Source organism: Psammomys obesus, unplaced genomic scaffold (genome assembly GCF_907164565.1).
Source record: "Psammomys obesus unplaced genomic scaffold, mPsaObe1.curated_primary_1811, whole genome shotgun sequence".
NCBI lineage: Eukaryota > Metazoa > Chordata > Mammalia > Rodentia > Muridae > Psammomys > Psammomys obesus.
The window spans coordinates 3,902,208-3,922,391 of NW_026590699.1; the positions used below are offsets into that span (position 1 = coordinate 3,902,208).

General features: G+C 48.7%; 1 protein-coding gene across 2 annotated transcripts in view; it reads right to left on the reverse strand.

Annotated features, from left to right (window-relative positions):
• The window catches only part of Arhgef10 (Rho guanine nucleotide exchange factor 10), an 83,888-nt gene that overhangs the window by 31,463 nt on the left and 32,241 nt on the right, over window positions 1-20,184 (reverse strand). For both annotated transcript variants that reach the window (XM_055608474.1, XM_055608473.1), the window contains 8 exons: window positions 18,897-19,003; window positions 13,195-13,272; window positions 12,775-12,954; window positions 11,321-11,437; window positions 9,652-9,744; window positions 6,631-6,801; window positions 5,091-5,236; window positions 3,464-3,639 (listed from right to left, as the gene is read on the reverse strand). In XM_055608474.1, coding sequence (XP_055464449.1) covers window positions 3,464-3,639; window positions 5,091-5,236; window positions 6,631-6,801; window positions 9,652-9,744; window positions 11,321-11,437; window positions 12,775-12,954; window positions 13,195-13,272; window positions 18,897-19,003 — 1,068 coding nt within the window. The remainder of the gene's footprint in view (window positions 1-3,463; window positions 3,640-5,090; window positions 5,237-6,630; window positions 6,802-9,651; window positions 9,745-11,320; window positions 11,438-12,774; window positions 12,955-13,194; window positions 13,273-18,896; window positions 19,004-20,184) is intronic.

A 20,184-nucleotide genomic window follows, 5' to 3' on the forward strand; every position in this document is an offset into this window, starting at 1 on the left:
GCAGAGGGCAGGCTGCTGTGCATGGTCAGGGCTACCTGTGAGCAGAGCGGCAGGTTACTGTGCATGGTCAGGGCTACCTGTGAGCAGAGTCCCAACACATGGCTCATCATCTTCCCCTTCCCAGCCCTGAGCCACAGCTGAAAAACTCGGGGAAACCTTTTAAACTGCCCTAGCAAACACACACTTTGCAAAATAATTTCATGGGCTGTGAACACTTAACCCGATCCGTGGGCCCCGAGGGAAGTCCAGTTCACTGGTTCCCAAGCCTTTCTGTGTATGCAGAGTTTGTCATGGAAACTCAATGAGACTGACTGGACCCTGTTTGTGGGTGCTTAGAGCTGTGCAGGGGCAGCTCCTTGCTTCTCCTGTTGGCACTGCCTCACCCTTTCCCAGTGCTGGTTGCTAGGCAGTGACACCCACACTCTGCCTCCAACACAAAACAACAGACCAAGCTTCCAAAACTGATTGTTACAGCCATTCAAACAGCACAGAAGTCATGTGATTTCAGAGAACAAGAGCTTCCACCTGACTTCTCAAAGTGCCTCAAGACAATAGCCCAAGGGATGGGGAAAGAACACGCAGAGGCCAAACTCTGAAGGAAGCACAAGGGAGACTCGGGGGACGGCTCCATCACGAGTGAGCTGACTGCCTGGTGCTGGTGTGACTGGCCGGCAGACACGTCACCAGCAACACATCTTAAATGCCTAACCATCAAAGAGAAGAAAAGTAAAACTGCCTGTCCGTGATGATGACTGGCTAACCAACTTGGGTCGCTGAGGCATTTCACTTTACACATGTATATGACAGCATCCCATTAGACATTTCCAGACATAGCTGACATTCAGTCAAACCTCAGCAAGTGGGCAGGTCCAGCCTGGGAGGCCCGCCACCCACACAGCCCTTCAAGAGTGAGTAAGCACTGCTGTGTGTACCGCTCAGAAGACGATGCACTGAGTCTCAAGCGGCAAGAGGATACCTTGGGCCTTTCCAGCCCTATGTTCCTAAGGATGGAGGGGCATCACAGTAGCAGTCTCCCAGGGCTGGGCTTCCACAGCCACCCCAGAACCATTGCTCCCTTAGGAGTAGCCAGGGGGCCCGTACAGCTGCCGCAGGGATCACCAGTTGAGTGGGCACACTCAAGGGTGGGCCAGGGTGCCCACCTCAATCTGCAGAAGCCTGAGTCTTCCCAGAAGCTAGGGGTGCCTTTTAGTTTATTTTTTTAATTGATTTATTATTTATTAAAACTTTGTATCCTGGCTGTAGTCTCCTCCCTCATCTCCCCCCAACCCAGAAGCTAGTTTTGAAGGCACTTCTGAGAACACTGATTCCCTTTTATCTGCCAAAGCTTCTGTTCATGCTTCTACTATGGGATGTGTCGCACAGCGCAGCACCTGTGAGTCAGAAAGTCTGCCTGCTCCTAGAATTCGCTTCAGGATAGCCTGGTCTGTAGCAGATTCGCCCGTGGCTTACAGGACCCAGCGCTTGGCTCACCACGGGGTTCTAATAAACAGCAAGAATAATATCACTTAATTAAACTGTAACACCCATTGGAAACGGTCATGCCCTTTAACTGGTTCCACAGAGGCCTTCAATAGGACATGCTGTAAAGACTGGCAAATGGAGGGAGAAATTAACAGGTGAAGCCACACCCCCACTAGGTTACCACCTCCAAGGGCATAGCATTCCACCATCAGTATCAGCAAGAAGATGAGGTGTGCCATGCAAAGACGTGGGTGTGCCCAGGGCAAGTAGCGGAGCAAATCTCTAGAAGGTAGAACAACTGTCTTGCTGCTGAGAAGATGCTCCAAAGCCTGCTTTCACTGAGGTCATCGCGGTGCTTGCCTAACAACATAAAGCCAGCAACTTCCTGCAAAGAGTGGTCTGTATGTCTCCAGAGACTCCCCGGATTCCTCTCAACAGGATATAACAGCAATGCTCCTGAGCTCAGCATGAGGTCAGCTCCCCTCTCCTGTGGAGAAGCTCCCCCGAACTGCTCCACATTCAGAGCTAGACTCTGCGCTGGCTGGCTCCTGTTTTTTCCTGTTTCCTACGGTTAGCTCCTGGTATGGCCTTCACAGTGAAATGGGAGGAGGAATGGTGTGCTCTCCAGGATGACTCAACTTTGCACAGTAGCTGGGATGAAAAGGTCACAGCAACACAAAGGACTTCAAGAAAATGAATCCTTTTCTGTCTCTTCCTTCCGCAGGACCTGCTCAACCATCCTGCTTTCTCTTAATGTCTTACTGAGTCTAACCCCGTTCTACCTTTGATGACTACCAGTCATCAAGAGGAAGTTGCTAAGAAAATGGAAGTCTGTGTGTCCAATCTGAATTTGCCTCATGCTCAGAGACATCAATGGCTGTCTGAACACTGAGGGGCAATCTCAGCTACGAACACACTTTAAGACTGACAGCGATATAAAACACAGTCATCTTTGTTCACAGATGCAACACAGCCTGCAATCAACACTCCCAAGTGATTTAAAGGGGATTCTAAAGACAGCTTAGAAAGACATTCAGTTTCCCCTAGAATGAAATTTCAACAAATTATGACAATTTGGAAAATCATTCTCTTCCTGCATTCCGTCCCTCCTTCCCTCCCTCCCTCCCTTCCTCTCATGCTGCTCATCTGAGTGCTCTAGGGTACTCTTTGGCATTTCAATTTTAGATTAGATAGAGTCTAAGTAAAGATGTGTGTTGCTTTAAGTGGGGGTACAACTTATAGTACAGCTGATACCGTGTTCAGACAACACAGTACCAGGCAGATGACTGAACTGGGTGACTGCTAACCTCCTGGGAATTAGGAAACTAGAAGGGATTAGACCTGATACTCACTGCTCCATTTCCCTGTGTTTCCCCCAAATGCTCATGTCCCAGCACAAAGGCTGAGTTTTAGTCTCTGCTTTCATGCATTTGTCAGGGACAAAGGTTAATGCTGGTTAAGGTTTATGGAGAGTTCCCATTCACTGTGCTTTAACTGGCCAGCAGCAGAGGTGACAAATGAATTAAATCTAGCTAGTCTTTACTCAGGTTTAAAGAGGCAGCGGAGGAGAAGGCAATCATTCCTGCTCTTAGAACAAAATCTCCAGGCCGAGTTATGACTGGTAATAGCAATCCCAACTACTGAGCAACGCTGAGTCACACCCAAAGCACCGCCAACCCGCCCACTTCACTGTGAAGGCCACATGCATGAGCTCACCACTGGGAACTGAAGAAAAGAGAAGCCTGCCAGCCCAGAGCAGAGCAGAGCCTACCCATGGTCTCCAGACACCGCCACTGACCAATTTACCGCCATGCTGTAGCCATTGCAATGCTGAGACAGGGCTCTGTCACGTCAGACAGACCCACCAAGTCAGCAGGCTGACCTGTCCCATAGCTGCACCACTCCAGGGGTGGAATGAGGGCCAGGCCTATAACTCATGCTGCCCACAGCTCCCATGAGTGTGGACAGGGCTGTCACTCACGTGGCTTCACATTGGCCACCACGGCCAGGCTTTCAGGTGAGTGTGCCGCATGGTGCCTACTGTGCTCTCCGGCGCCAGAACTGCCACTGTACTCAATAACGTCCACGTGTCCTAGGGGCACACTCCACTTGAGCAGGTACCTCTGGCTCATCGCAGCATGGCTCTCATGGGAGTTCCTAGAACAAATGCAAGGCTGTTTCTTTATGGATTGCCATGGGACCAAGTTCTGATGCCTCCCATCCCTCATGCATCCCTGAGGAGCAATCTGACTGCCATGGCCCTCAGGGTCCTCCTACAAACAGCAGTCACTGGCTCCAGCTAGGACTCCAGCAGGACAGGCAAGGCAAACCCTCTCTACAACTCTACCAGAACCTGAGAACTCACAGCAACTGTGTGTGAGGATTCTGGAGACAACATCCCAAGTGTGCTTCTCTGATTGCCTTGTCCAGTTGACTCTAGCTTTCCCCTTTATTCCTATGCAGTTACATTACAGCCACATTAAAAAAACCAAGTCACGCCCCACACTCCATGACTAAAGTGTTTGCTGAGGATGCAGACTGCAAACAGAAACCTATATGTTCTCTTCTTTTACCACAACCTGGTACACAGTCCCAAAGAGACACAAGTACCTATGTCCAGAGCAGCTGCAGAGCCCACAGCTCATGCACACATGCACAGCTCATGCAATCATGTACCCGCACAGTGACAGTCACGTCACTGAGGGTGCTCCTGACAGCACCTACGTGGCCATCCTGACCTTGCGGTCACTGCCCTCCATATGCTGACAGGGAGTCAGAGGCCTGGCAAGCGGGAATAACCTCCCTGCCCAAGCTCTGTGGTGGTGGGAGGAGGGTGGCCACCCACTCACAAGGGTGACGGTGGCTGTAAAGAGTCGTGTGACAGTGTTGTTTGCCTGCATGGTTCTCAGCCTGCTCTCCCGGAGGCATGCCCCATCCAGGGTGCAGGCCCCCTGCCAGTCCACTGTGTTCTACCAAAGGCTCACCACCTACTCCCAGCAGCAGGCACTCACCTTCTCTCACTCCACCTATCCTTGAGGATCCTACCTTCCCAGGTCTCCTCAGCTTACCTCAGTAGCTATGTGCTGCAGAACTGGCCTTGTGCCCAACTAAGGGAAAAGAACTAAGGGGGACTAAGTATGGATAGACTCAGAGGTAAACATGTTAGAAAAATACCTCAGAAGTATATTTAGAGAATCGGCTAAATGACAGCTAAGAGCTGCAGGTGACAGGGATGTGAGTGGAGTCAGTTTGGGGCCAGCTCCAGCACCCGTCTGCCTGAGTTCACTGGTGTGCACCTGATTCTGCCAGAAGACCCACTGGCTCATAGAATCCTTTAAAAGTCAGCTCACAGAGCTGGCGCTGCACCTCAGGCCCACAGCTTGTCTGGCAGGCATAACACTCGGGGGCTCACTCCCAGCAGCACAAAAACAGCAGCAGCAGCAGCAGCAACAGCAAAAGCCTGCCGTGAGTTTCCTTTTCCTAAGGTACTGAGTGTAGCCACAGCCTGGTGCGGTTCAGGTGAGAGGCTGGCTGCAGCCTCTCCCTCGTCCTCTGATGTGCACAGCGTGTCACTGTGAGGCTGACAGGTGGCATGGGCTTGTTCCTACCGTGAGCTGGCAGTGGCACACATCAGCACATCGTTCAGCATGAAGAGCCGGCGTTCTTTGGTCTTGATGATTTCTCCCCTGTCGTTGTAAACCGTTTCAATCACGTCATCGGATCGAATGAGGTACCGATTTCCACTGCTGAGGAGCTGAAGGTTCAAAGGGACACCAACATGGTCACCACATGCAAAGAATGGAAGGGGTTCTTCCAAAATACACAAGCTTATATGAGCCATGTTTTATGGCCTAGTCTCTGTAGGAGGGCCATACATAGCTCCTGCTCACGCCTCACAAGTAAGCTACTGGGCTCAGTATGTGACCTTAACCTTCACATGCTATGGACATCAGCACTGGGGGTTGAAAAGTCACATAGCAGCTAACCTTAAAGCAAAGGTGGTTTGCATCTAAACCTAATTTGCTGTTGTTGATTTGCTACTCTCAGTGACCGAGCTCAGCCCTTCATGATACCTACCCGCCAAGAGCTCTTCTATTGAGCTACATCCCCCAGACATTATCTGGACTTCGCACTGTCTGCCACTCTCTATGTCCTAAACCAAGGAGAAGGCCACCTGCTCCTGGAAGGATGCTCTACCCTGACTGGTACCGTGGAACATCACTTCATGCTCATTAACAGGAAATACAGCACCCTTGGCCCAGACGACTGCTTTCACTTTCTGAGTCTAGTGTCCCCTGACTGCCTAGCTCCCAGCCACTTCCCAACCTGGCCTTTTATGGCCTGTGCACAGGATTGAGGTCAGGTGCCCAAGCGACAGCCACCAGATTGCAGTTAGTATGCCTTCCTTCCCAGAGCACTCTCACGCCAAGCCCCCACAGAGATGCTTGACTTCAAATGACACAAATTATATCAAGACCACAACTGATTCTAATTCTCCACTCAAAAGGTCTCCGCCATTGAGAGCATCAGAGAAAAGCCCTTCAAAATGGACAGTCATAAAATCATCAGAGGTAAGCCACTGATCTCATCAGCATGCGGGACATCCCCCAGCTGAGAGGAAAATGAATCTGGCATTAGCAACAGTAAATAGCATGTGTACCAGTTAGCATGGCACCTGCATGTAAGCTGACTGCTCCCCATAGACGGGGCCTTAAACAAACATGGGAAAGCCTACACAAGCCTGTGGCCTGCTGCAAGAAATCCTTCCATGGAGAGGAAGTCAAACAGCCTGGACAGGGAGGGCCCTCTGCCATGCGGCATGTTTTTGTGATACACGAAGCTCAGCGCAGGTGGATACAGACAAACCGCTATCTAAAACAAAATATGCGGTTCTGAAACTAAAGCTCTTAAGGACCATTTTAGGGTCCCTGGATCCAAATGAGGAACTATAAAATCTACGGGTCCCTTTCCTAAGAAAACAAGTGGGCAGAGGTCAGGTTTCACAATGCAATCCCAGGCATACCCAGCCCCACCTACTCCAGTTAGCAGAGCAGGAGGAGTTAACCTAGCAATTCACAAACTGTCACCCTGTTTGTTAGCACAACACAAAAATACTTCAGCAAAGAACTGAGGAATACATCTCTAGACCTTGTTCAGGTATCTTTCGTTTATGGCTTTTGCTATTTGCTTGACTTCACAGCGCTGGTCGGCATCTCTCTTCCTCTCGTTTAGCTTCTCCGCCAGGGTCTCGAGCTCCGTCAGTGCCATCTGAAGGGGCAGCCTGTCAGGATGTCCTTTAGCTGTGTTCTTCAGCATGTCCTGCAAGCAGGAGACAGAGTGTGGGTAGTCAGCAAGGATGCTTCTGACCCCAAGAGCAAGCAGGCTACTCTGTCCGGTAGCAAGGGTGACATGGGATGCCAGCCACCTCTGGAGGAGAGTCCAGGCTGGGAGAGGGATAAGAATCATCACAACACGTGGCTGAACATCTAGTCAGCTCTTTGTGTAAAAACAAAACTGGCTTAATACCTTACATGGGAATGAAAAAAATATGTAGTGTGGGCCCCTGACATAGGAACATGCCACCATCTCCGAACGCCAAGAGTGGCCAGGACAGAACAGTCAAGCTGCATTGTTCTACCGGAGTCAGAAAAACCCACCTACTCACACCTCAGCAGGGTTAAATAAATGTGCCACTCTGACAGCTACTACACAAGTGGTTCTCAACCTATGGGCTGTGACCCCTTTGGGGGTCACATGTCAGATATCCTGCATATCAAAATAATTTTGTGGGTGGGGGGGGGTCACCACAACACAAGGTACTGTCATTAGAGGGTCACAGCATTAGGAAGGTTGAGAACTACCACACGGTCAACTCACCCGACAGGGTCCCTGTGCTATCCCCCACACGCCACCAACGGCCTGTCCTGGAGGAGGAAGACTCCCTGCATGGCACCAGGTGGACGTATCCACATTCCGCTCTACTGCTCAGACCCCCCATCTCTTGCAGATTGAGGCTGTGGGGCTGTCTCCACCTGATGCGCAGGGAGTTTCCCAAGGGCACGCATTCTCATCTCCGCAGCCCAGCTGGAAAATTCTCACGCTGGTTCAGCTTTTTCGTTATCACCCTGTTACGGAGATCTTCGGTGCCACTGCTGCACTTGCCCAAGGCACTGTGACCCACGCCACTCACAGACTGTGGATTTCATCGATAAATGTGTATTCTGCTGACTACTGACAGGCCGTGCCCTGAACCTCCCTTTCTCCTCCAGCCTCCAAACACCTGCGACACCATGCTGAAGTAGGCCAGTCAATAACCCTCCAGTGGCCCCTGGAGAGTCCTGCACTTGTCACTTCAAAGCAAAAGCTAGAAATGGGGCTAGCTGTGGTGACACAGGACAGCCCAGCATGCCAGAAGCCTAGGTAGGGGGATCAACAACAGTTCAAGGCTGAGATGAATAGTGAGTTCAAGGCTAGCCTCAGCACGCTCACCTGGAGCACAGCTTTAAATGATATGATCTTTGAGCCTCTTGAGGAGAATTAAATGTTCTCCTTCAGTGAAGACCTCGGTGACGAGGAAGGTAAACAACCTTGTTGCTGAGGCCGGTGACAGCACTTCCTAAAGTCAGCTAAGTAAAGAGACCCTAACTTCCTGCAAGCCTGAGAAGGCTGGACAAGAAAAGCCCACAGGTGGGGGAGGCTGGAATCAGGAGGCACAGAGCATCGTTGTAACCTGACAGGAAGGTAATGAGGCAGGGGCTGATTGAGAAGGCATAGCAAGGGCACCGGAAGTTCCAGCTGAGCTAACTGCTGGCTATCTGATGGACCTCCAGCAAAACCTATGCCTGCTTACAGTAGAAGATTCACCCCACTAGAGAGGGCAGCCAGTGCCCAACTCAGAGCTACAGAGGCAGGCTGACTCTACTGGAGAGATGATGCAGCTAAGCTCACCACTGAGACCAACTACACAGAGCAAAGGACTTCTTTTAAAATGGTATAGGTGCTTGACAAAGCACGGTGCAGCAAATGTATAGGAAATCACTGGGAAACACTGACCAGAGCCAGAGGTGGAGCCTCGATTGCTGAAGTCTTACAAAGCCAGAGTTGCTGAAGGAAGCTCAGCTTCTGGTGAGTGCTGTGAGCAGCACAAAACAATAAGGACTTGCACGTGAAAGGGCCGACTCCAGTTCTGGAGAAGGTTCTTAGGTGACTAAAGCTCTGACTAACAGCTTACACGCCATAATGAAGAGCAGGAACTACCTGGATTAGACACGGGGCTGACGCTTTCCCACTGCTACAAACAGGACTCAGGAATGTTTCCTGCAGGGTCTACAGGGCATCACAACCCCCCACCCCCAGAGCTGAGCATGGCTCTGTATCCTGCCGCCAGGCTTACGGAGTATAGCCAGCACTGAAGGGCAGAGCGCTCACCTTTTCTAAAGTTACCACAAAGATCGCAGAGGTGGCTTTTTCTGTGCAAGTGCTGCATGCTAAATGATTGCTCCCCTGGAGCCAAACAGTAGCCTTTTCTCAACAAATGCTCTCGTAGCCTTTCACACAGCTCATAGGCAGACTTTTAATCAGTCCCTCATAGTTGTTGCTTATGATTCCTTAATGTTCCACATCTATTATTCCGGTCCATTAATTCTCTCACGCTGACCAACTCTGCTGTTAGAATGGCATGGGCATTGTCTGAATCTCTGATGACCAGCTTCTCCCTAAGTGCTATTGTTTTTTTAAAACTAGGAAAGATCTCAGCATGAAAAGCCAAAGATTCTAGTTTTCATGATCAAACTGTTCTGCTCTGTACATAAATCATATGAAACTCTGTCAACAACAAAATTGGACAATTTACATACAGAGATGGCTCAGTGGTTAAGAGCACATGCTGCTTTTACAGAGGACACTGTTTGGCTCCTAGAACCCAGATGACAGCCTGCATCCATCCTTCAGTCCAGTTCCAGACTCCTCTGGTCTCCATAGACAGTAGATATCACCTCTGTGGATACTGCTGATTCTGCCCTGTTGTCCCCTGTGAGGAGGGGAGGGGGGAAGGAGAGGGAGATAAAAGGAGAGGGGAGAAGAGGGGAGAGAAGGGAAGAGGAGGGAAAGGAAGGGGAGAGACCCTTCAGCAGGGCCAACCCCTCCTGCCCGGTCTTTCCCAGAGCATACCTGCAGTAGGAGGATGAACTGCGGGAACCTCTGGATGGGCCGCATCATAAGGCTGTGGAGGGTGACCCGGTCGGGACTGGAATCCTGGCTCAGCTGCAGGAAGAATGGGAAGCTACTGAGTGGTGGCTCACCCTAGCTGTGTCTTTGAAGCACAGAGCGCGGATGAGGAACAGGCTGCTCAACGCCCTGCTTCAATTTTTTAGCTCCACCAAGAGGAAACTTTACAAATACTTTCTACCCCAACCCTGGGGAGGACTCACTGCTGCCACCAGCCCTGAGGAGGGGCCCCACCTGGCTATCTCAGGCCCTGCTATAGTTCCCAGGATTCTCAGGATTCCATGCTGGCCAGTCTGCTCCAGGAGAGGTTAGGACCCCTTATGCTGCTTCAGAGAGAAAGTTCCTCCCAGCACCTCTCAGTGCCCTTGACCAGCATCTCTCAGTGTCCAGGGTGATGTCAGTACTAGACCACCTGAGGCTCCACCCAGGACATCTCCATATAATAACCTTGCACAGTGAAGGTTGTTGTCCAGTGCACAGTGTACAGCAAGTCTTAGCTAGGCCTAGACTCAAGGTCACCTGCCTTTGGGGAGGACACCAGTGGGGACTGTGGCCACTGCAATGCCACAGTTTATATCAAGTTTCTGATGAAACCCTCAAAGGAGGAGATTGATTTTAACTCAGTAATATCTCTGTTTCCCCCAGGGAAAAGAATGATGTCATAGCTCAAGGACACAGAGCTCAGCTTCTCCAAAGCAAGAGAATATTTAACTTCTGGATAACCGTCCTTGGCCATGGAACATCGGAGACCTGAGCTGTGGTCAGTAGAAGGAAAGAGAGGAAATCATCCCACCTTAAATACAACATCAGCGCTGGCAAGAACTCTTGCCCTGGGTCTCCTTACCCTAGGAAGCAGCAATTTCCAGGAACACAGTCCAAATGCTGAGAACACACTGTGCCCTAAGGCTTTATCATTCAAATGAGTCTGAGCAGAGAGGCCCCAGCTCCTTGAAGGGGACTGTAATATGGTTCAGAGCACATGCTGAGCTAGGACACTCTCACATGCTGGACTCTGAGCCCAGCCTGTAGAGCAGCAGGCGCCAGGGAACCGCCCTCGGTGGTGGGTAGAAGAGGACAGCAGGGCCTGAGATGCTCAGCCTGACAATGGAAGGCACAGGCCCCATATCCCCGACACACGCGCCCCCTCACAGGGTCAGCCTTTTCAGGCCTTGTCTAACTGCTCTGTCCCAGGAAGGGGATCGTTTCCAACCTGTGATCTAGACTGGGTTACTCCCTACACCATGAGGAGATGGGAGGCCCTGTCACCTGTGCTCTCCAACTGAACGTCCTTTATATATGTGTGTGTGTATACACATGATATGTGTATATATATATATATGTGTATTATATATATCATATCATGCGTATACATATTATACATATAAATACACATTTAAGGTGAACAAACAGTTCAACAAGCTATGCTGCAGGCTACAATCCCTAAACCTCCACCAGTCTACACAGATGCCTGGGACCTGATGGTACGGACTCTCTACACCAGACTGCATCACACATTCAAGGCAGGGCTCAGTCCAGTTTCATTCTAAGGTACTTTGACATCAGACATGTTATGAGGTAGAGTTACAACCCAACACAGGGAGAGCACCCTTACCTTTAAGAACTCAAGGAAGGCAGGCTTTGTGGCACATGTCTTCTTGAGGACCGCCACGGCTGTGCTGAAGTTGTTCACGTACTCGCTGTAAGCATCCAGCACCATGGACTTGGAGAACTGGAGCGTGGGGGTTGGGGAAGACAAGGCTGGGAACACGCCCTTCACGATGCTCTCGCATGACAAGCTGTCAGAACTGCATGAGCTCTTCCTTCCTACATATTCATGGGCACTTGAGGCCTGCCTGGCAGGGAATCACAGGGCTGACCCCAGTGCACCTGCGTGTGTGTGTGTTTGTGTGTGTGGTGCCTGTGCACGGACACTGAAAGTCATGTGATTTGTTTTGTCCACTTCATTAAGTGTTTGTACAAACTACATGGAAAGAAGAGCTCGGCAGCATCACGCTTAGGAGGCTCCGGCTTTTCAGGTGATCTGGAGTTCAAGGACAGCACGATTCTATCTCAAAAAAAATATAACAGGGCCAGTGTGATGACTTGGCCTAGAGGTGCTTACCCCTAAGCCTGACAAGCTGAGTTCAATCAGCAGGACCCACATGGTAGAGGAAGAGAGCTGACTACAAAAACTTGTCCTCTGACCTCCACGTGTGTGCCCCCCAGCACACACAATAAACAAACAGAATGTAATTTAGAAACAAATAAAAATTACTTTTAAAAAGTTTGCTCTGTTAGCAGCGTAGCCTCACTTAAGTACACATGTCTTTCCCCACAAGCTTGGTCCCTTTGACAGTGTCTTCTTAAGTAACCATAGCTTCGGCCACAGCCTTCTATATCCAGACTGACGGGGAAACGGCGCACACAGTGCATGACAGTCATAAAGAGCAGAGACAAAACCACTCCAAGTCGATGACATGGCACTGCTGTGCCCTTGGCTTCCGGGCAGCTGCTTCAGCTGCCAGGAAGTGTCACCTGCAAGCTGTCCCAGCATTATGTTCCTGTGCCACATGCAGGACCAAATCCTCGGTTCACAGAATAAAACATCCCGTTCAAAGAAGAAAAGGTTAAGGAAAACACCCAGATACTTTCCACTCATGTTTCATACAGTCAGTAGGCATAGAGAAAATATAGAGAGAAGATGCAACCTACACCAGGAAGGGGCCCGCTGATACTGCCATTACACAGGCAGGGCGCTCGCTCAGCAGCAAAAGTGCAGCTAAGGTAAATGACTGTGCAATCGAAGTGCGATGAAGCACATACACTTAAGCCTCTCTGGATCTGCCTTTCGTCCTGAACCTCTGCACAGTCCCCTTTGCCCCCCAAGGAAGGGCCCCCGCTCCTTCTATAATGGTAAAAACTGGGTGAGGGCACCCACATATCAGCATGCACCCTTCTGGAATCTGGGGTTCAGGGAAGTGATGCCACCCTGAAAGGGGCATGTGTCTTCATGATCAGAACCCACAGAGCTTCAGGTGGGGTGGGAAATGGGGTCTGCTGGATTACCGAGGCCACGAAAACATCGCCGATTGTTTCCACGGCGTCCCACTCAGACACACGGCTGGCCAGAGCGATCTGGAACATGGAGTGGCACTGCAGGATTTCTTTGACTCGGTAGAACACCATCTTGAGCTTCCTGTCACTCAGGAGCCGGGGCTCCATCTCTGACAGCGGCTTCTCATATTGCTGAAGCAGAAACAAGTGTGGACAGTTCAGTCACTCAGACTGCAAAGACAGCCATTCTCACATCAAAGCAGATCATGTGACTTTCAGTGACAGGACACAGTTACAACATGTATACTCCTGGAAAAAATTCTCAAATTATAGTTTTTGGTCATAAATCATACGCCTACAGAAACATATACAGCAAAACTATGACAAATGGGTAGAGAAGGTGTATGATGTATGCAACACAGGCCAAGCTACCTCCAAAATCCTCCGGAGAGCATCTACATAGTTCTTCTCACTTTCAACAATGGAACCCAGAATGTATCTTCTCACAACCTGTGGGAAATTGAACATAAGATGGGAGAAAATTGCTTCAGGATACACACAGATCAACTTTTTATGTTCAAGCTTACTGATTAAAGAACTAGTTTTATCCAGATGTGGTAGTGTGCGACTTTAGTCAGTAGTTGAAAGGCAGAGGCAGGTGAATCTCTGTTCCGGCCAGCCAGGGTAATGAGAGCATGGGACGGAAGGGGGGAGGGAGGGAGGGGGGAAGAAAGGGAGAGTGAGGGAGGGAGGAAGGGAGGGAGGGAGGAAGGGAGGAGAGAGAGAGAAAGAAAATGGAATTCAAAGAAGACTCTGAGGAAATGTTTTAAGTGGTATGTTACTCAAGTAGCATAGTGGTAATTAAAACACACCTCTCTATTGATACAACTGTCACCTTTTAAACCTCAAATTACAAACTATAACTACAGCAGAGCAAATGCAATTGTAGCAAGAGAAACAAACTCGCTCACTTATGCAACATCCATGGTCTGAGTTAGCCAATCAAGTGTTGTGTTTTTAAATACTAAGTGACAGGACGTTTCATGTATAAATGGAGGCCAAAATAGCTTCGTCCCCAACCAAATAATGCCACTTGCAACATCAACCTGAGATTCATTCTCAAGTTATAGACAGGTAGAATGCCTGCGGGAGGCAGAAGAACAGGCCATGTGTTGCTAAGACCCAGCTAGGCAGTGTGTTAACTCTGTCCTGTTATGTAAAGTATGGGCATGTGGTTGTAAGAGGTCTGCAAACTGCCAGCAACATTTGGAGCCCAAGTACACCCCAGCAAGTAAAAGCGCCATAAATGGGAAATAAGAATTAACACCACACTCACAAACACATAACATCTTCAACACATGCATTTTTACAGACATCACCATCACACATGACGTGGACACATGCACGCCCGTCACACACACACAGGCGCACGGAGGAACTCCTCCAGGCCAAACACCTGCTAAGTGACATTATCTGAGCATACAGCAGTGCCACCTCGTGGGCCGAGAAGTCATTTCCACACAGAACACTCATGTGGTTCACAGTTTAACCAGCACTTATGACACGTCAACAAGACAGTCACTGCTCTCTTAGAAAAAGAACTACAAATTCAACTCACAGAACTAAGGCGACAGTGAAGCTTCTAGGACAGTTAAAGGAACGGGTAGATGTGTGTATGTTTGTGTGTGCGTGTGTGTAAGAGAGACAGGCAGGCAGTGCGTAGGCCCGAGATCAAATCTGTGTGTCGTATCCAGACACTTTGATTCTTGAGACAGGATCTTCTGCTGGCCTGTGGATCATGAGTCTGGTAGGCTTGCTGGCCAGTGAGCCACAGAGGTCTGGCTGACCTGCCTCCCCATTGCCAGGATGCACCTCAGCATGCCTGACTTTTTACACAGTTTCTGGGAGTCAACTCAAATCCTCATGCACATGCAGCAAGCATTACCAACTAAGTCTCTCACCAATTCTATTTTTAAGAAGATGTGTAAACACTGGACTTGGTGGCTTACACCCGTAATCCCAGTGTTCAGGAGGCTGAGGCAGGGGGATTGACCATGAACTTGGGCAACGTAGTGAATTCCTGACCATTTTGCCTACAAATCAAGAACTTGCCTCAAAAAAGAAAACAAACAAACAAACAAAAACAAACAGATGTAGTGGGATTAGGGGATTAGTGGCCATGAGGCCATTTCCACTACCTTAGTTCATTCTCAGGAGTAGCTAGAGCGTGGGCTCTTCACTCCTGTGGGCAGAAATAGGCTACTGTTCCTAAAAATTAACAAGTCCAGACCCTATCCCAAGGTTCTTGAGTACTACCAAAGGGTTAACCTAAGGATTCAAATATCACTTAAGATCCCGAGACAACAGCTTAGGTCACGGGGCCAGAAACTGATATTAGGTGGTCAACAATCAAGCTCCACCCCACCATCAGGATGTTCTTGCTGCTGTAGGTGATGTCAGCCTTCTCAGGCACTTAGAACGGACACATCAAATGGCATGTGATGCAACATCGCCCTAAGAACTACAAATCCGAAGGAACAAACTAGGGAGGCGGCATTGTCCTCAAGGTGACAGGTCTGCTGAGAAGTCAGAGCATTGTGAGCATTAATTACTGGGGCCTGAGCTTAAAGAGCTTCCAGACCATCCATGCCACTCTTGTCCGCACACTGGTTGTTATAGGGTGCCTGGTAAGACTTAGTGCCCTCAGGATGCAAATAATTTTCAATAAAGTCTCCAAAATATAAGAGCTGCTGCCCTATCCCTTCCCAAAATAGGGCATGAGAAGAATATCCGAGGTGCAGCCTTTCCGGTTACTTATATGACCTTCTACCCGTTACAGAAGGGGGAAAAAAAAGAATCCAAAAGCATCACCACCCCCGGTTTAACCCTTAAAGACATAACTCTTAAGGAGAACTCAGTAGCCAGGAGGAAAAATGATGCATGTGATTCACAACTGTAGGAAAGCAAATTGACAATGAACGCAGAACTGCAGGACCCCTGCTCCAGGTCACCAGTGCTGAGATGACACTCATATTCCTCCCCCAGACCTTCATTAGCATGTGAAAAGTAAGAACTCATGGGCTACTTGATAACAGCTCTCTCCATGCCATGCAGAAGTAGAGCTGGCGTTAAACTCAACCAATGTAGCCAAGCCAATCCTAGTGTGGACCTAAGGGTGGGATTCAGGACTACAGTCTCCTGCAGAGATTCTTCTATATAACAGTCACCCATGTAACCCAGAGGGCACCTGCACCCCACTCCCTGTCCTATTAAGCACAACGAGCATCCAAGAGGCTGCTGGGATTATAGATGTGCCGATAGCTCCTGTTTAAAATCCTGGGTGGGCTGGCCAGATGGCTCAGCAGGTGAGATACTTGCCCCGAAAGCCTGAAGACTAGAGTTCCATCACCAGAACCCAAGGTGGAAGGAGAGAACTGACTCCACACACCACACAAACACAAACACACACACACACATCACTCATGTGCTCACATACACACACGCACAAATAAAATGTAAGTAAGCAAATAAACGAGGCAGAAATAAGATAAAATCTTATCAGTGGCTGTCCCCAGAAGATGCCTGTATATGCTACTAGCCATTTCCTCCTCATGTGGTATCACCATCTCCTCACACACACCACACCTCTATCCACTGTTTCCTCACACCCCTGGTCATTATCTCCCATACACACTATCCTTTCACACACCCCACACAACATCTATGTCCGCACAGAGCTGACATACCTGTATCTCCTCACAAACACCGAGGCTCTATTTGCTGTTTCCTCACACACTAGATACCCTAGCTCAGTAGCCCATCTACTCTACATCCCTGCCCACTGTTTCAAGACAGGCCTGTCGACTTTCTCACACACTCTATTGCCCTGTTTTTGGTCTTACGCCCACCAATGCTGCTTGTCTAGCTCCAGCCTATTCCTTTTGTTTGGATGGTGTCTGCTGAATGGCTACCTGGATCATCAGGTTCATTCCATCCTCCCACCTCTAGGGATCTATGCCTTGTCCTACCTCCTCTGTGGATCTGTCCCTCTGTCTACCAGAGACAGTATTTCCTCTGAGCTTCCTGTCTGGCACAGGGATGCTGAAAGAGAACCAGGATCCAGGTATCATTCATATCTTTTGTGCCTGATACCAAGCTGAGATCCTATATATGGTCAAACGTGGAAAGAGTAATGCTGGAGCATCTCAAGAATGCTGTCAGTAAGCCTTTCCCTTATTATAACTCATGCTCAAGTGAGGTGGGTGGGGCAGACAGCAACAGAGAGGAAGTGCCAGGTTCTCTGTTTCCAGGCCAAGCTGTCAATAATCCTTTTCTGGCCAGCAGCTCAGGTTATGTCCCCAGCTGGGAGACATGAGGGAGGGGTCAAGAGAGGACCTGTGATGAGACTGAGACGCAAAAATCAGACTTTCCCATGTGTATCTGCCAGGAGCGGTTCAGATCATCAGCCTCCTCTGAATGACCAGCTCTCTCTCTGTAAAATGCAGACAGACAGAGGGCTTTGGAGGACCACAGGGCTAGACTGCATCCAGCCTCAGCTGCACCAACTAGTAATTAACCAGACAGCTCCCTGGCTGTCCACACCTCCTTGCGTGTGTGCGTGCATGCGTGTAAAGCCCTGCTGACGAACCATATTTTGCCTTGGTTCCATTTTCAATTCTAAGAGAGGGTAAGCTGGCTCACAGAGCCTGGCCAACTATTAACTCCTAAACATCCTCTTTAACCTTTCAACTCTAACCTTGCAACTTAGCACTTTATGTTGTTCTCCTTACATGTCCGTGGTTTGTATCTAGGTACCGATACATGATCTATGCATCTCTATCATTGGTCTGCCTACCTATCCACTAGTTCATCTTTAACTTGTTAGTCATCTTCATTTATGCATCTATGTATTATTCCCCACTCACCATCCATCCATCTATCCACCCACTTACCCACCCACCTATCCAACCACTCACCAACCCACCTGCTCACACATCCAACCATTTTACTGGACACAATTTTTACTCTGCTATCCATGTGGAAAAGGCCTCAAATCCCGTCCAAATAATTTTCACTCCCTCAAAGTTTCACACATTAAATTATTTGTTTCAAGTGTTTTTCACTTTTACCCAGTAAAATCAAACTGAAACCACTGACATATCTCCTCTGTACTTTCTATCAGATGTTAAGAATTGAATCATTTCCAGATAATTTCATTAGTTACTAAAAGTCTATCATTTGGGGGCTGAAAAGATGGCTCAGTGGTTAAGCGCCTTGGCTGCTTTTTCAGAGGACCAGTTCAGTTCCCAGCACCTGCATGGTGACTCACAACCACCTGTACCTCCAATTCCAGGAGATCTGATACCCTTTCTGACTGCCATGGACCCCATGAATACACACGGTGTACTTACATACATGTAGAAAAACACTCACATACATAAAATAAACAGTGAGTCGTTAAAAATAACGTATATCACTTTAATCTCAATTTTAGGCACCTATGTATACATCTTTTTTTTTTAAAGATTTATTTATAATGTATACAGTTCTGCCTTGCATATACACCTACTCATCAGAAGAGGGCACCAGATCCCATGTGGTTGCTGGGAATCGAACTCAGAACCTTTGGAAGAGGGGCCAGTGCTCTTGACTTCTGAGCCATCTCTCCAGCCCCCAACAGCTACAGGTTTGAAGCCTGCACCCCGGACCACTGAGGATCATCCGGGCTGTATACATCTTTTACACACACCTGTATACTGCCTCTTTGAGGGTTTTGTTTTATTGATATAGGGTCTTGCTATGTAGCCCAGGTTGGCCTCAAACTGGAAGCATTCCTCCTGTCTCAACTTCCCCAGTGCTGGGATTACAGGCATGGACCACCATGTCTTACTGTCTCTGTAGTATGAACTAGAATGAATAGTTTGTGACAAAGAAGTACGTGCCACACATTTCTCACACTTACACATAGCGGTGATATCTATGGTATTTAGGGACCTGTGCTGAGGCCAGAGCTACGACCAGACCTTTCTTTCCCTTGCTGGGTTAGGAGAGAACTGTGGAAGGCACAGCGTATGGTGGGTTATCAGTGACAGCAGCAGCAGGTCCTGCAGCGCGAGCACCCGCCGCTCACTTACCTGCTGCTGAGATAAGCCCTCGGGCATTGGGGTCAGGACAGCCTCCGGGTGCTTGCAGTCAACATCAATGAACAAATTCTGCTCTTCTTCAAAGCAATACCTGTGATCTAGACAGACAGACAGAGAAAGAGAGAGAAGAAATGCATGAGTTTCTCATCAAAATTCTGTATTTCTGGCATTATCAGAGTGTAAAATAAGCTGTGTTTTAAAATAAATCTTTTGTGTAAGCATTTCAAATCCATATATGTACTTTCCACCTGGCTATTATTAAACTGAAATTTTAACAAACCCAATAAAAAGTTCTACCACAAGGGTAAAAAAGCATCAATATTTGAGATTTTGAAGTTTAATTTCAATCAAAGATATTAGGTAGCCAAATGGAAAGGTAGATATAGATATTTTAGATTCTAATATTACATAGCACACAATCGGAAGCAGAAAAAGCAGCAAGTGGGACCTACTTCTCACCTTCCTGTCTTTCTCACACTGAGGGCTGAAAAAAACTTTACAAAAACCAAAAGCTTTAAACTGAAGCTGGGAATGCGGCTCAGTGGTGGAGTGCTTGTTAGCAATTTGATGGGGTCTGTTCCACTCCTAGCACAGGGGCAAAAAGGTGAAATCAAACTGAATCCACCTTTAAGAACTAGACCGAGCTGTGTCTGGAAGTGGTGGGCACAAGAGCTTCTGGGTAAAAGAAACTCCAAAAGGCCAACTAGATGGCTAGGGACCTGAGCATGTGATACTTCTAAAGAGCTTTCCAGGTAACTCAGAGACATCCAGGACCATGAACTCTGGCTCAGACCAAGTGGTGATTTGGCAGCTTGGGAAGTAGAGACAGATGTCCTGTTTAGGGACACACCTTTGAGGTACTACACCTCTTTCCTAACCACACCCCACAAGAACCATCCCATCCTGAGCCAAACATTTGCTGCACTTATCCCAGAAGGACTTGTTAGCCTTCAGATAATAGCTGGGACCTCAAATCCCATGAGTGGTGGTCCATGAACTTCCTCTGAGCCAAAGGACAGCATTTGGTGTCCCCAGACACACACAGGTCATAAAGATTACACAGGATCTTTAGTGAGACTTAGGAAAACTTGAGCACTGTGATACCAGCAAGTCTTCTCTCCCTGGCAAAAAGGCTTCCACTGGCCTGTGTAGAGGACCACCTCTTGATATACAGCACTAATCCATGTAGAATGGCAGAGCTGGGAAAGCCAATACTCAATCAGTGTGTCATGCACTAGTCTTGTTTGGGATGGGTGAAGTGATTAGGAATCTACAGATA